Source organism: Octopus sinensis, linkage group LG1 (assembly GCF_006345805.1).
Source record: "Octopus sinensis linkage group LG1, ASM634580v1, whole genome shotgun sequence".
Classification (NCBI taxonomy): domain Eukaryota; kingdom Metazoa; phylum Mollusca; class Cephalopoda; order Octopoda; family Octopodidae; genus Octopus; species Octopus sinensis.
In genome coordinates, this window is record NC_042997.1 from 23,012,590 (window position 1) to 23,030,497 (window position 17,908).

The window sequence follows — 17,908 nt, forward strand, 5'->3', positions numbered from 1 at the left end:
AGCCGTATTTCGTCTGCCGTTACGTTCTGAGTTCAAATTCCGCCGAGGTCGACTTTGCCTTTCATCCTTTCGGGGTCGATTAAATAAGTACCAGTTATGCACTGGGGTCGATGTAATCGACTTTATCTGTGTGTCTGTCCTTGTTTGTCCTCTCTGTGTTTAGCCCCTTGTGGGTAGTAAAAAAATAGGTATATGATAGATATTTAAAGTGTTGTAAGTTTCAGTTTGATCACAATAAATGTGATATGATTAAGCTTTCGTAATTTTTTTTTTTTGTTATCATAAATCTAAGAGTTAGGCGTTAAACATTTATTCATTGCTAAAATGTTTGTACTTCAAAACTATTATATAATTTACTTTTTAACTTTGCTTTTCTAGCATTACTGCAGCAACTACAAATCTGTAGAAATTTTATATTGTTTGAAACAACACAAAAACGATGAAGACTTTGATCCAAATTGTAGGCAAATTGTTATTCAGCGACAGAAACTTCAGAATACAGGTAGGTTTGAAGCATTTCTTATTTCTCTAAAAACTATAATGTTACTTGTACCTTTGAAAATAAAGCTTCATTTTCATTTCTCTTCATGTAAGCAATACCAGATGAGTTTACCAACCTATGTTCATTTTATAACTGGTAGAGGAATAAATACCCAGAACTGATTATGCCTGAGTTTGGTACTAGAACAAGCTTTTAGCTATTCATCATATTTACATATATTGATACATTACAAATAATTGCTAAACTGTTGGTCTTCAAAACAGAATATTTTTTTAAAAACTAGTTTAGATAGCAAAGATATCTGTATGTTTCCCAGCAGAAAGATTGTTCTGTTAAAAATTGACTGACCTAATTAATACCTATGGCTAAATACTTTCATTGGTAAAATATATATTTGGAATTTTTACATGATGAAAGCAACTTCTTGACTCTAAAATTCTTTCAATTAAAAAATTTTTTATTGCGTTTATTTTTGTGTAATTGTCTTTGAAAACCAGGATTAATTTCTAAAGTAATTTCTTTTTCAGATTATCGCCTAAATCCTCAGCTTCAGCAGGCATGTAAAATGGATATTAATAAATTTTGCTATCAAATAATTATTAACACCAAAAAAGATCAAGACCTTGAAGGCAAAGTCATTAATTGCTTAAAAAAGCAGTTTGTTCATCAAGTAAGTTATTTTAAATTTAGCATTTTAGTAATAACTAGCAGTATAGCCTGGCATTGCCTGGGATTAAGTTAGGATTATTAAGCTAATCAAGCACTTCGTTTCAAACCGAACTAAGTAATACTAACGTCAGATTTAAGTGAAATCCATTGGAAATAGTAAACATCTGGCTGAAAATGGGTTGCAGATAATTTGATTGGAAAATCCCATAAGGAACTGGTTTATTGATTTCTTTCCACTCATTGATATTTTTTTTTTCTTTTTTCTTTTGAGCATTTAAAGCATTCAAAGATCCCATGAGTCCTGAGTAACACTGGCATCAATTTTGAACAAAATACGTCAAAATTGGTAAAAGTTATGGTTGAAAATGGGGTGTAGCCAATTTTAGTGGGAAATCCTATAAGAAATCGGTTTATCAATTTTTCATCCTGGTTGAATGGAAAACCCCATAAGGAATCAGTTTATTGATTTTTCACCCAAATAGGACTTAACCGAACACAGCATTGCTGATTCAAAAAATCTATATTTATACTTTAAAGTTGGTTTTCACACCCAACCCAGTTCTACAGAATCAGTGTTGTAACAGGAAGGCATGAGTTGGGAGTTTGACCAGCAGAGGTAGTCAGGCTGCAAATGCCGGCCCTTTCAAAAACCCCCCCATCATGTAACCCCTCCTTGGCCCATGGGTTGGGAACCCTTCCGTCAAGGAAAACAGAACACCCAAAAGGGCTCACAATCCTCTGTCAGAAGAGGTTACGTTCAGATCACAACTAAGCCTAAGCTAACCTAGCGAAAGGGTGCTTGGGAGCCTCTAAAAGGCAGCGAATAATCCTGATCTAGTCCTAACCCCTCCTAGGGGTACTATTGGTCAAGGCTGCATTGAAGATCTGCACTAAAGAAGGTTGCATCAAAGGTTTGCATGCTATTATATATATATATATATATATATATGTACAATCAATATGCCATATATATAATAGAGAATTTGGCATATTGTGTGTACATATATATATATATATATATATATATATAATAGCATGCAAACCTTTGATGCAACCTTCTTCAATGCAGATCTCCAAGGCAACCTTCTCCAATGCATATCTTCGATGCAGCCTTGACCAATAGTACCCCTAGGAGGAGTTAGAACTAGATCGAGATTAGTCGCTGCCTTTTAGAGGCTCCCAAGCCCCCTTTCGCTCATTGTTGGTGCCAATAATAAATGCAGTTAAACAGCACAAGGGGCTAAACATAGAGGAGACAAACAAGGACAGACAAAATGACTGTCGCTTACATTGACACCAGTGCATAACTGGTACTTAATTTATCGACCCCAAAAGGATGAAAGGCAAAGTCGACCTCGGCAGAATTTGAACTCAGAATGTAATGGCAGACGAAATACTGCTAAGCATTTAGCCCGGTGTACTAACGTTTCTTGCTCACTTTTGTCATGGTCACCACCAAAATCTGTAGGTGTATAGAAATAGATTGGACAGTGGAGACAGCACCATATATCTGAACTGTCACATTACCCCTCGTATAATTCATTACTGCATCTCTGTATGTACAATATAGTCTTCAGCTAGGCAAACGTAGCTTAAGTGGAAAGATAGATACGTAGGTCATGCTTTATTGTTTGATCAGGGCTAACAAGGAGCTACACAATGATGGAGCCAATTTCCTTTGAGCAATAGACAAGCCAAGAGATACAAAATATTTTGTCTAAAATTACATTTCTTTCAGATAATACAGGTCTGAAATATGAAATCATTTAAATATCACAATGTAAAATGTTATACAGTTTACTAAATGCTCACATAATTAGGGCAAAAATGCTCTAATTATGTCTAATTTGTCTTTTGTACATACATACTGTATAGTGCTTAGTCTCCACTGTTATTTTATGAAAACTGGGTTTCAATTTCTTCAGAAAATTTTGGAAGTATATTTAAAGCATTTATTTCATTCCCTTTATTCACTCTTTATAGTTCCTTTCATTCATGAAATCTTCGTCTTTGAATTTAAACAAATGTTTTTCTATTCAAATGAAAATTTAACTTGTATAAAAATTTTTATAAATTTTGTAGATGCTTTCAAAAAATTGTGAATATGAAATTCAGGGAGTTATCAAAGAAGCTGCTTTGGATTATCAACAAGACCCTATTTTGGCAAAGGCTTGTCATGAGGAAGTAAGTTTTATACTGTTATTGTCACATTCAATATTTTTTTTCTGCAGTATATTTTAGAGGTGGGATAACTTAGTAATTGAATTCACGCAATATCTGCACACAAGTATTTGAGTTGATATTAGCAGTTTTTAGCATTTGCTTTATGTCCACTGAATTGATTTTGTCATTAAGTCTGTACTGTGGTTTCAAGTGGCTTTGAACACGTAAGAGGTATAGCAATATCACAGGAAGGTTAACAGAGATAATAGTCTTTGTGTGTGGCAGATGTGTGGGTGCATTAAAAATGTGCAGACAATAGACCCATGAGATGCTTGGAGGTAGTGGGGAGGGATCATTAGAAGTAGTAGATAGCTTCTGTTAGCTAAGTGACCAAGATGGTAGTGGAGGAGGAAGTTCTGAAAGTGTAATTGCTAGAATTAGAATTGGCTGGACAAAGTTCAGAGGGTTTCTACCTCTGTTGGTAACTAAAGGGCTCTGTAGATTGTATGATGCCTGTATACGTACAGCTATGCTACATGGCATTGAAACATGGGCTTTGATTACTTAAGACTTGCAAAGGCTCAAAAGAAATGAAGCTACCAGTACTCTGCTGGATGGGTAATGTCAGTGTGAATGATTTAAGAGGAAAACTGGGTATAAGAGGCATTGGTCATGTGATGGGTTTGGATGAGGACAACTGCGTAAAGAAATGCGAAGCTCTAATCATGGAGGGAACCTGTGGAAGGGGTAGACCCAGGAAAACGTGGGACAAAGTGGTGAGAAAGGATCTTCGGATGCTGCACTTCACTGAGGAAATAACAAGGAACTGAGAGTTGTGGCGATTTGCTGTGCTTGAGAAGACTCACCAAGCTGAGTAAAATTGTTGTCATCCATACATGTCCTTTTCAGTTGCTGGTGTCACATTAAAAGCACTCATTCTGGTGCTGCGTAAATGCACCCATACTGGTGGCACATAAAAAGTAAAGCGGTTGATGTTAAGAAGGGCATCCAGCCATAGAAACCATGTCACAACAGACAATTGGAGTCTGGACAGCTCCCTGCTAACCAGTTCCATGTCAAACCATTCAGCCTATGCCATCATGGAAAGCAGATATTAAATGATGATGATGATGATAATGTATGTCTCCAATTTTTGATATGTGAGCTAAATTTAGTAGTTACTTAGAAATTCATTAATAACTGTTTTTGTACATGTTTACTGGATATTTATTCAGAACTGTTTAGTTAAGGTGTCAGATGGAGAAATTGTCTAACTCTTTTGTTGTATTTCTTATTGTGTTTGAATTAGATTTAAAATAATCACAGATTTGGACTGATTTCAAAAAATCAACTATAACTTATATATAATAATCTGCCCGTTATACTTTAGTTAGTTAGAGAGGTGGAATAAAAGTGAGAGAGAGAAGGGAGGAGTGTGTGTAGAGAAAAATGTATAATAAGGCCACATGCATCATATGATTGGTTGAAGGGAGAGATGAAGAACAAGAGTGAGAGAAAAATGGAAGAGAGAAGTGTTAATGATGTGCTGTAGGGCCGAGAGGGAAAGGTAAATAGAAAGAGTGACATATAGGATACAATATTTAGCAGAGGGTGATGCTCTGCTGGTTAGGTTAAAGAAAGACAGATAGGGAGAGATGGACAGGGGAGGCAGTTACATTAAGAGAGAGAGGCAGATAGCACTTGTATTGTCAGAAAAAGTAGATATAGACAAACAGCTGGACTGAAATGAAATGAAATCAGCTTTATTACTGAAAACTATAGTGGCGATGGTGATGGTGGTTGTGTGTTGATAGTGAAAAGTATTTTTTCTATTGAACTAAATCTATAATAGTTCGTTCACACTTGACGTTTTAGTTTGTTAGAAAGGAACTGGAGTGAAAGAGAGGAAGAGGGAATATGAGAGTGTGTGACAGAGCAGATAGCCAGTTGATGCATTATACTGTGTCTCATGTGGTTAGTGCAAGTGAAAGGTAGAAGAAAGAGAAATGTTGCTATGAAGAGGGGAATTACATAGTTAAAATGTTTGTTGAAGAGGTAGGAAGAAAGAGAGAAATATAAAGTGCTTAGTAGAGGGAAATTTTAAAACCATATAACTTATTATTGTGACTGGAAAGGAAATAACCTAGCAAAATAAAAATGCAGATCATCCTTTCTTAAATAACTTCTCTTAATTCCTTTTGTTCGGTGAAATTTCCACAGGTTCCACTAGTTTTTTTTTTCTAATATATTAAAGTGATGCTTCAAATGCGATTTACAAAATGCTCTTAAATTAATCTGTTGTGAAATTTTGTCTCAAAACTACTTTAATTACATGCAGGTAAGCATAGGTAAAATATAAAGTCTAACATTAGTTATATTTTATTAAAATATCACCATATGAAATGAGTTATTAGATAATTCTATATTATATTACTATATATCTATGTATTTAAGGCAGAAATATCCAATTATGTATGGTCTGTCTTCTTTTGTACTTTGTTTACATTTTACATAACGATTGGTCTGTCATTATGAGATAAATTACTTGAACTGGAATAGATAAAAGTAAATAACAGGTTTTGAGTTATGAGAATGGCCAATTGGGCTTGATTTCTTCAGAAAATTTTGGAAAAGAAATATTTAAGAAATTTTTATTCCCTTCTCTTTCTGAAAACATTGTTTGTACTACTGCTGACTAACTTGTTTTTACACTAAAAATTAAAATATCCTATTTGGAGTCCAAGACATGTACTTGATGCAAGAATTTCTAAGTTATTATTGTGATGTACCATTTACCTGTAATGTTTTACTGGTGTAAAATAGAAAAGCATGAAAGAAGCAGATACAACTACATCAGCTTCATTTCGATGGTGCACAGAGAACAGGTGATGGAAAACTCAATATCTATAGTATTGCAGTAAAAAATTGACAGATTTTTTTCAGTCATATGTTTTGTTTGCAAATTTGGAAAGCATTTCTCATTTGCTTTTTATATGATGATATTAATTTGTAAGTCTGCAGCTGTCCTTTTCCTCAATTGTTTTACTTTGTTTCATTTCATATCTCCTGTGATAAAGCTATACTCTTTACTTGTTTCAGTCATTTGACTGCGGCCATGCTGGAGCACCACCTTTAGTCGAGCAAATCGACCCCGGGACTTATTCTTTGTAAGCCCAGTACTTATTCTATCGGTCTCTTTTGCCGAACCGCTAAGTGACGGGGACGTAAACACACCAGCATCGGTTGTCAAGCAATGCTAGGGGGACAAACACAGACACACAAACATATACACACACATACATATATATATACATATATACAACAGGCTTCTTTCAGTTTCCGTCTACCAAATCCACTCACAAGGCATTGGTCGGCCCGGGGCTATAGCAGAAGACACTTGCCCAAGATGCCACGCAGTAGGAATGAACCCGGAACCATGTGGTTGGTAAGCAAGCTACTTACCACACAGCCACTCCTGCGCCTATATATATACTATATATATATTACTGAAAAGGGTGGCAAGCTGGCAGAAGCGTTAGCATGCCGAACAAAATGTTGAGTGGTATTTTGTCTGCCATTACATTCTGAGTTCAAATTCTGCCGAGGTCCACTTTGCCATTCATCCTTTCGTGGTCAATTAATAAAGTACCAGTTACGCACTGGGGTCAATGTAATTAACTTTATCTCTTTGTCTTTGTTTGTCCCCTCTATGTTTAACCTCCTGTGGGCAATAAAGAAATATGTATATATATTACTGTTGTTCTGCCCCAAATTTTGACTGGATGTACTTATAGCATTGTTGTTGCTAGCTTTTTGTAAAGTTTTGATGATATCTAATTCAATGTTCCTTCATTGTTTGGTTTTAGATCACCCAGTATTGTTTTGAAGACGCTAATAAAAAAGATAATGCACCATATGAGGTTGAAGATAATGGTAAAGGGCGTATTTCAGAATGCTTGAAAGATAAACTGAAAGATGGTTCCATTAAAAATAAAATGTGTGTCAAGGTTTGTGTTGTATTTTTTTTTCTATACTTTAATATCACTAGGTTTTAAAAATTAGCCCAAATAATGAATTTAGGATTCCACCCAGCTTCTTTCTGTATCTAGTTTGCCATGGCCACGTGTATTTTCATTTCAATTTCAGCCAGATTCCCTTTTTCATTGCAAAATACTTAGGTGATAAATTTGCTGATTAAAATGTACTTGTATATTAATTTAGTGTTAATAATTTTATTATGATGATGATGATAATAATAATAAAAATACTACAGCTTTTCTTCTAAGCCCATCCAGCTATGTAGTGTGTAAACTTAGTATGCACCAGATCTGAGCCCAGTGTCTGTCATCATCATCGTTTAGCGTCCGCTTTCCATGCTGGCATGGGTTGGACGGTGCAACTGGGGTCTGGGAAGCCAGAAGGCTGCACCAGGCCCAGTCTGATCTGGCAATGTTTCTACGGCTGGATGCCCTTCCTAACACCAACCACTCCATGAGTGTAGTGGGTGCTTTTTACGTGCCACCGGCACGGAGGCCAGGCCAGGCTGGCAAACGGCCACGATCGGATGGTGCTTTTTACGTGCCACCCGCACGGAGGCCAGTCGGGGCGGCGCTGACAACGGCCACGTTCGGATGGTTCTCTTATGTGCCACCGGCACTGGTATCACAGCTACAATTTCCATTGATGTTGATCGATTTTGATTTTTGATTTTTTGATTTTCACTTGCCTCAACAGGTCTTCACAAGTAGAGTTTTGTGTCCCAAGAAGGAAAGGTATGCATAAGTGGACTGGGTTATGGTCTCACTTGTCCTGCCGGGTCTTCTCACGCACAGCATACTTCCAAAGGTCTCGGTCTCTAGTCATTTCCTCGGTGAGACCTAAAGTTCGAAGGTCATGCTTCACCACCTCATCCCAGGTTTTCCTGGGTCTGCCTCTTCCACAGGTTCCTTCAACAGCTAGGGTGTGGCACTTTTTTGCCCAACTATCTTCATCCATTCTCGCCACATGGCTAACCGGCGCAAACGTCTCTCTTGCACACTGCAACTGATGCTTCTTAGGTCTAACTTCTCTCTCAAGGTACTTACACTCTGTCGAGTATGAACACTGACATTACACATCCATCGGAGCATACTGGCTTCATTTCTTGCGAGCTTACGCATATCCTCAGCAGTCACGGCCCATGTTTCACTGCCATGTAGCATGGCTGTTCGTACACATGCATCATATAGTCTACCTTTTACTCTGAGCAAGAGGCCTTTTGTCCCCAGCAGGGTAAGAGCTCTCTGAACTTTGCCCAAGCTATTCTTACTCTAGCAGTTACACTTTCAAAACTCCCAAATATTGTTCCATTTTCTTGCTGCTGTTCATGAATCAATTGCTCAATTGCTTGCTCTTTTTGAATTAACAGCTAAGTTGTTGTTATTATTCAAATGTGGCTTCGTTAACGAAATCTTTTCACACACTCTACCCCAACAAATCGCTCTACATTTCTTCTCTTCTTCACATTTCCTCCTTCATATACTATGCTTACCTCTCACTCTCCAATCCTGTCCTCATGGCCCTGTTTCTTGTTTCTTTATTGCTCACAAGGAGCTAAACACAGAGGGGACAAACAAAGACAGACAAACGGATTAAGTCGATTATATCGACCCCAGTGCGTAACTGGTACTTAATTTATCGACCCCGAGAGGATGAAAGGAAAAGTTGACCTCGGTGGAATTTGAACTCAGAACACAGCGGCAGACGAAATACTGCTAAGCATTTCGCCCGGCCTGCTAACGATTCTGCCATGGCCCTGTTTCTCTGTATCATTGCTATCTGGTTGCACCCCCCCCCACTCTGTATACCCAGATTTTTGCCACTCACTTCCCCCTCCCTCTCCACACTCTCATATCATGCTTCTTTTGCAATATTCTGCCACTTACATTATGACATTCAAACCTCAAAGGTATGCCCTAGCACTTGCCACCATCTATATCTCTCTCTTCCTTTACTCAACCATCCCATTTATATTTTGATCCCTGTCCTTTGTGAGTATACCCAGCACTTTGCCACCATCTCTACCCTGCTGTCTCTCTCTCCTTCTGCTGCTCTTCCTTCAGGTTGGGTAACCATGTATCTCTTTAGCGAAAGCACACCTGTTTCTACCTTCATTCTTGATCTCCCTCTTTCTCTCTGTCTGGCTGGCTAACCATTTACCTCCTCTACAGCAAGACACCTGTTTCTATCTCTCTGTCTCAATATAACCTTTCATCTGACACAAGATCACCTCCTCCAATGTCCCTCACCTCTCAAAGGATTTTTTTGTCTTGCAAGGTACTTGGTGACCCTACCAGTACAAGTACTACTTAAAAAGTATCCAGTCCACACTGTAAAGTGATTGGTGTTGGGAAGGGCATTGAGTTGTAAAAACCTTGCCAAAACTGACCTTGTCTGTGCTTGTGCCACATGAAAAGCACTAAGTTCACTCTGCTGAGTGGTTGGTGTTAAGAAGGGCATCCAGCTGTAAAAATCCTACAAAAACAGTCACAGAAGTCTGATGCATGCGTCTTCCTGGCTGGCTCATGTCAAACCATCCCACCCATGCCAGCAAGGAAGGCAGATGTTAAAAGATAATGATGAATTAAATTGTGTCATTAATATATTGGATGTTTGCCAATTTCTTAATCCATTTGTATGTTATGCTTTCTGTAAGTATTTTTTACTTACTTGTACTTACTAGGCTAAATTCTGGGCTATGAACAAAATTAAGTTTCCATAAAATCTGACCCTGCTGTACACTTATGTACACATTGTTATCTGTATCTAAACGTTATTCGACCTGCTATAAATGAAGTTACATCTGCCTCAGACCACACCCTACTATTTAAAAAAAGATGACAGAGACATTAGATAATGTACCTCTTGGTATATAAAAGTTTAGGATAGTCATGTGTCTTCTTAATCAGGACTAACTTGGGGCTAAACACTCACAACTAAAATTTACTTACATTCACTTATTCTTTTAGTAGTTTCAGTTTTTGGACTACTGCCATGTTAGAGCACAGTCTCCAAAAGATTTTGTCAATTATATTAACCACTGTACATCTTTTGGTATTTATTCTGTAAAGGAATGCAAATGAACAAAGTACATGTACACACACACTCACATTCTGTGAAGCAAGTTTCACTCACAATACATCAAATCAATCTAAAGCTGTGTTAGAAAGCATTTAAGTTCAAACTAGAAACCGTTTTGGTTGTGAAATAAACTTCCTAACTTCATAGCTGCACCCAAATTAGACACATTTACTTGATAATTTGCACAGTGTGTTCCACTTAAATAAAGTGGAACACACTGTGCAAATTCTTAGATATACAATATCTTCATCATCATCATCATCATCAATTAACGTCCGCTTTCCATGCTAGCATGGGTTGGACGGTTCAACTGGGGTCTGGGGAGCCCGAAAGCTGCACCAGTCCAGTCAGATCTGGCAGTGTTTCTACAGCTGGATGCCCTTCCTAACGCCAACCACTCCGAGAGTGTAGTGGGTGATTTTATGTGCCACCGACACAGGTGCCAGACGAGGCTGGCAAACGGCCACGCTCGGATGGTGTTTTTTTATGTGCCACCGACACAGGTGCCAGACGAGGCTGGCAGACGGCCACGCTCGGATGGTGTTTTTTATGTGCCACCGACACAGGTGCCAGACGAGGCTGGCAGACGGCCACGCTCGGATGGTGTTTTTATGTGCCACCGACACAGGTGCCAGACGAGGCTGGCAGACGGCCACGTCGGATGGTGTTTTTATGAGGCTGGCAATCTTATGTTTTAATATCAGTTATACTTTACGATTAATTCTCATTTGTAGCATTCAATGTTTTTAGTAATGACGCTTATGAGAGCATTTGGACATTAGTATTTTAATCCTATACTCACTTTTACCAAAGTCAACCTGTGGGTGTTTTTACAAGGTTACTGTAGTGCATACTGCTATACTCTATGCACAAAGACTTGCTGTGCAAAGGTGATGGTTGATGACAATTATAGATGCAATGCTGTAGAAACTTTGTTTTGGTCAGCGTTTCTAGTTTGAGCTTAAATGCTTTTTGTGTAAGTTGTTAGTTGTCTAATTAATAAAATTTTGTTTATCTGATTAGGTCAGGCTTTGTTTCTTTGAAGAATGTACTTGGAACCTCTAGTTAAATTATTGTTCTTAATAGAAAGTGGAGTTTAGACAGTTATAAGCTTGAAAGCTTTGATTTCTGTGTCAGCGCTCTACAACATAACACAAGTCTATTAACCAAGTGTGGTTCTATTCCTCCCCTCTCTCTTTTTCCTTAATCTATCAGTTACAGAAACCAGCCTTACTTGCTCAGATTAGAAATGGAATAAACACATCCCTTCAAAATGGAGTTGCTGGGGGCTGAAGCATCTCTTGTCTTGGAAGCATCCCTTATCTGCTTTATAATACAGTCCCAGTATGTCAAGGATGTGTTCTCAACAGGGGATAATATGAAGGAAAGTAACTGAAGTATTGCATATCGAAGTAATTATTTACTCTTAAGAAGTCAACAAGGGTGATAGTTTTCATGTATATACATAAATACTCATCAAAGTTGCTTGCTTGTATAATTTATAGTCTATGTCTGACCATATAGAGTTCAGTGGAATGGTTGTTAGCATTGCCAAGTGTATCCAGTTATTTATATATATATCAAATGGAGATCTTATAAAACTATTCTGCACATACAATAGCAGCCATACCAACAATCCAACACACCTCCATCATCAACTGCCCCACAGATATCACTATGGTTTTGACACCAGGGCAGTACCATTCAATCCGGTGTTGTGAACAGCACTAAAATAAGTGTTGTTTGGGAACAAACATACCTTAGATATCGCCACATTTATTCAATCTTAGTTCTAGGAAGGATTAAACGTTAACATTATTGATTAAACTACAACAAAAAAACTACATTTACCCTATGTACAAATCAGTATCAGTAAATTAATTCTATAAGTAAACCTAAAACTAACTCCTAAATTAAATAATAAGAGTATAAATTAATATTATTAAATAATATCAATTTCAACTAGTGGTCAGCATACTTAAAAATGTCTGAGGACCGTGAATTCTATTTAAATATAAACAACATGAGAGATTACTATGTGGATCCCTTGTATGCTAAAGATAGATGTCAGACTGTCTTACCATTAAATCTGTGTTACTAAGTTAAGAATACAGATTTAGTGGTAAGACGGTTTGATGTCTCTCTTTAGCATACAAGGGATCCACATAGTGATATATTGTTTATATTTAACTCCTAAATTATCTAACTAAATAGCAACACAGCCCTTGAAGTCCATACAGGCAATATTCCCACCAGTCTTCCATAGTTATTAATATAAAAGTGAAAGCTTTTATATTCTATTCTTTCCAAAACAAAACAAAACAAACTCGATTGGACATAACTAATAATATAACTAATTCTAAGTGAATTACACTATTTCATAACCAAAAGTTGATAATTAAAACACTCCGTAGATATTAAATATTCGTTATCCTTACATTAATGTTAAACTTATACCAGTAATTAAATAGATAATACTAAAATATCCTTATTGAATCAGAAACTACTAAAAGAATGCTTATAATTAACAATTATTCTTAAAAACCTTGTTACAATTAAAGCTAAATATATAACTATTTAAAAGATAATATAAAGTTTTACCATTTACATGTTATCTGGACACAAGGTTCAAGTCAACTATTTTTACAATATATATATGTGTGTGTGTGTGTACAAAAAATTTTAAGCTGGAAAAAGCCAAATGCATTTGATTTACATATTTTCATAAAATATTGTACTTATTTAACTTATCATTACATAAAATTCAAATATTTGTACTTTTCATACAGGAAATTGCTAGAATCATTTATGAAGGTTCTTCAGACATACATGTTGATCCAGTTTTACACACAGCTTGCAGAAGAGATATTCAGATCTTTTGTCAGAAAGTTCAACAAGGAATGGGACAACGTACGTATTGATTGTGATTTGAATGTTTTATTTTCTTAAAACTCGTTGAACTGTTAAATTCTTATTAGTTTAACCCTATAGCATTCAAATTACTGTCAAATGTAATGCTTATTTATTTACATTGTTGGGAATTAATTATGTATTATCTTGTAGCTTCAAGATTTCAATGATTGTTTATTTTTAGAATAATTTTGTAGAGTCAGTGTGAGAAGCTGGATCTGGCTAATTGGAAGAATATTTGGGCTAGATATGGCTGGTTTAAATGCTAAAGGGTTAATATAGGATAATGTTATGATTTAAAAAAGATAAATGAAAAAATTCAAGAATAAGTTATCTAGATTTAAGAAGCATTGAAAGCTTTTGTCAAACTGAGTCAGCCAGTAAAAGGTAATGTACTTGAAATGGAGAAAACAAGGCTAAGTCATGAAAGTAATGGGAATTAGTATTAAATACTGTTGAAAAAAGTATTTTTAAGAAATTGTGTGTGTATATTGAGTCCATTTCACAAACCAAAGATAATTTATTATTGAGATTTTATGAAGAATAGTCAAATATATTTTGCGTTTAGTGATTTTTGAGGAAAACCTCCATTGTAATGGATAATGTGTAGCTGATGCTATGATTAAGTAAGTTGGAAGCTTAATTCAGTATCAGTTGAGAATGTTTTCTTGATAACTGCATTAGTGGAACTTTGTTATTAAAGGATGAATACATTTCTTGCAAGGGGAGTAACAAATAAAAAGATTTCTTATTCAATACTTTCATGGGAGCTACCATCAACCTATTGCATCAGGAAAATAGATATACTTCAGTGACAAAGAAGGAAACAGATCAGCATTTAATTCTGTGCGCACTTGACAACTAAATTTGTTTATTAAGTATATTGATCCAAATCAAAATAAGTGCATTAGTGACTCTATGAAAAAATGTATTATGCTCCCTGAAGCAGTAATCAAATCTCTTGGAAGTGGTAATATGCAGCAAGCAATATCTTAGTCGTTCATGTACAAAAAAGAATGGAAGCATTTCTGAGATATTAATGACAAAATTTTCTTTCTACACAGAAGGTTGTATTATGCTAGTGGATTAATTTTGGATGTAATATGAGTTAAATGAATATTTACAACAAATTTGATGAAAATTAGTTTATAATAGGTGCAGGTGTGGCTGTGTGGTAAGAAGCTTGCTTCCCAACCGCATGGTTCCAGGTTCTGTCCCATTGTGTGGCCTCTTGGGCAAATGTCTACTATAGCCTTAAGCCGACCAAAGCCTTGTGAATGGATTTGGTAGATGGAAACTGAAAGAGCCTGTTGTGTGTATGTATGTGTGTGTGTGTTTATGTGTATATGTCTGTGTTTGTCCCTCCGCCATCACTTGACAACCTCTGCTGGTGTGTTTGTGTCCTTTAACTTAGTGGTTTGGCAAAATTACTGATAGAATAAGTACTAGGTTTACAAAGACTAAGTCCTGGGGGTCGATCTGTTTGACTAAAACCCTTCAAGACATTGCTCCAGCATGGCTGCAATCAAGTGACAGAAACAAGTAAAAGAATAACTTACAGTAGGCTCTGGGATAAGTTTATCCTACTGAATAAAATGGAGTGAACTATAAAGGGTTTCAGATGCATCTAATACACACCAGAATGAGGAGAGGAGGTAGAAATGAATAATGATATTAACAGTCATTTTAGAGTTATGTATAAAATAGAAATGAAATAAATTTACGATGATGATGAATGAGTGTTATTCTTGATTAAGCGTCTATCTAAATCATATGGCTTTTACTGGAACTTCAGTCTTTTCTTCAGCAGAAAAGACGAAGAGACTGAATTTTATGGATATTCATTTAAGCAATAAACAGGTTATGCAAATGGAAGCTAATGAAACCAGACTTGGGACATCATCAGTGTCTGAGTCAGTAGTTCTTAGTTGGAGCTACTGCTTTCCTTGAAGTGTATCAGGAGCCATGTCTCACTCATTCCATCTTTAGTTGTTCAGAGTGGACTGGTGGCTTTCCATGTAGTACCAGTGAGGTGTTTTGGTATAATATTTTTAAAAAATGTTTCTTTCAATTATTAAATGCAAAGATCTGTTGCAATTATATTCTGCACATCTTCATCTACTAGTCAGAGTTGATACATTTGTGAATTAATAAAAACAATATTTTATTTAATAATTAAAATGTCATTATTTAATAAAAGTATATCTGCTAAATTTTCCCTTACATTTATAGAAATGTCATGCTTGCTATCTGCTCTAGAGAACAAATTGCAATTGAGTCATCAATGCAGTGAAAGATTACAACAAAGGAAAGAGATGTGGGAGTATGCTGCTCATGTGAGTACTTCTTTGATATAATTTTAATGAAATTTGGAAAAATCTTTCTTGATATTCTGTTTATCATATTTATTAATGCATAATTTCTATTTTTGTTTTGTTTTTAATTTATCATCATCATCATCGTTTAACGTCTGCTTTCCATGCTAGCATGGGTTGGACAATTTTGACTGAGGGCTGGCGAGCCAAATGGCTGCACCAGGCTCCAATCTTGATCTGGCAGAGTTTCTACAGCTGGATGCCCTTCCTAACGCCAACCACTCCGAGAGTGTAGTGGGTGCTTTTTACGTGCCACCGGCATGGGGGCCAGTCAGGCAGTACTGGCAATGACCTCGCTCAAATCTTTTTACACGTGCCACCGGCACAGGTACTAGTGAAGCGATGTTGGTAACGATCATGCTCGAATGATGCCCTTGTACATGCCACAGGTACGGAAGCGAGTTGGCTGATCTGGCAACGATCATGCTCGGATGGTGCTCTTGGCACCCTACTAGCACAGGCATGAGTGCCAGTAAGGTGATGCTGGTAACGATCATACTCAAATAGCCACTCTGTCAACGATCACACTCGTATGGTGCTCTTTGCACCCCGCTAGCACAGATGCCAGTCTTATGTAAATAATATCTCTATATATATAAAACTGAAAATGTGTGTCTGTCTGTCTGTCTGTGTGTTTCCCTAAAACTTGAGAACTACACAACCAATTTCATTCAAAATTTACACATGCCTTACTTAGGGTCCGGGGAGTGTCATGGGCAAATGTTCAACTTCTTGCCCATAGCAATATCATATATTCTCCACTATTTCAGTATTACATGTTAAAAGTGAAACAGAAGCATTTCTCTATTTTATGTCAGATACTTTCACTTTAACAATAAAAATTAGAGATAATAATAACAATTGAATTATATGTAGTAAGTAATAATTAAATAATAATAATAATAATAATAATAATGAAATTATTGTATACAGTGCTCAGGTGCACCACAACTTGTCAGAAAGTGCATATAAAGTACATGCAGTAATGTAGAAATGTCTGGAAAGTGAACATGCTTGTGTATGTATGGAGGGGAGAAAATCAAGTGTAGTGTTGGCGAATCTCAGGAAGCATGGAAGTCTTGAAGGATGCAGTGCTCTGACAACTAACAACCGATGCCGGCAGTTTGTTCCACGCTTCAGCAACTCTCAGCGTGAAAAAATGTTTACTGAAGTCATGGGAGCTGTGCTGTTTTCTTTCTTTGTAAATATGTCCACGGGTGTTAGATGGGTGGAGTTTGAAGAGGTGCTCAGAGTTATTGTTTGTGCGATGGTTGATAATTTTATGGGTGTCTGCCAAGTCAGCTGCCAGACGTCGGAGTTTCAATGTGTCCATGCCCAGAGAAGTAAGGCGTTCAGGATATGGCAAATGCCTGATGGAGGGTATTCTTTTGGTTGCACGTCGCTGAGTATAATATAATCGTAACATAACAAAAGTAAAAATAGCAATTGGTATAAAATTGCATCAATGACTTGAACTTGAATAAGTGGTTTCACACGAATGGGAATAAATTAAAAATAAAATTAGTGTGCAGAAATAGTCCAGATGGAGGTGTGCAAATACAGTTTACCACAGCTTTTACATTAGATTATCTGCTAATTAGCTAGCATTAAGTATCTATATGAAGTTTGGCTGTATGTAATGTCTGTTTTCTCAAACAGCCGCTTCTATTGAGTACTGCTGTAACCTTCCTCCTTTGGGAGAAGGAGCTTTGGTTACTGTTTAAAAATTGAATTGTGTCCCTGTTTGGGGAAATTGACAATATTTTCACCGTTTACATGGTTAAAATGCCTTCGATAGAAGAAAGTCCAAAAATGAATTTCGCTGCAGCCGTCAGCGGGCGCGAACTCATTAAAATTAAAATGGAAGAAATACAAACCTATTTCGGATTGATCACCGACAAAGACGGTGAATCTAGGATAACACCACCAAACAAAATAAAAAATTGAATTAAAGAAAAGACTATTGTCTATAAAGTATACAATGTAGAGAAAAAAATAGATTTGAACACCTGGATGAAAGCACCATCGAAAAGTGTCTTGGTGTGACTATGAAAGATATCTAACCAGAGGCGGTTAATTCGCCACAATAGAAGCAAGGTTCGAGTCAACGGAGCATACAAGGGAGTACTCAACTCGAACCTTGCAAAGTGGAAATATTTTATTTTTACCT

General features: G+C 36.6%; 1 protein-coding gene across 1 annotated transcript in view; it reads left to right on the forward strand.

The window, feature by feature from the left end:
- LOC115210836 (Golgi apparatus protein 1) overlaps window positions 1–17,908 on the forward strand; it is an 86,110-nt gene that overhangs the window by 63,738 nt on the left and 4,464 nt on the right. Inside the window, exons 19-24 of the mRNA XM_029779589.2 lie at window positions 379–502; window positions 1,030–1,172; window positions 3,254–3,355; window positions 7,201–7,341; window positions 13,243–13,363; window positions 15,596–15,699. Of these exons, the coding sequence (XP_029635449.1) occupies window positions 379–502; window positions 1,030–1,172; window positions 3,254–3,355; window positions 7,201–7,341; window positions 13,243–13,363; window positions 15,596–15,699 (735 nt within the window). The remainder of the gene's footprint in view (window positions 1–378; window positions 503–1,029; window positions 1,173–3,253; window positions 3,356–7,200; window positions 7,342–13,242; window positions 13,364–15,595; window positions 15,700–17,908) is intronic.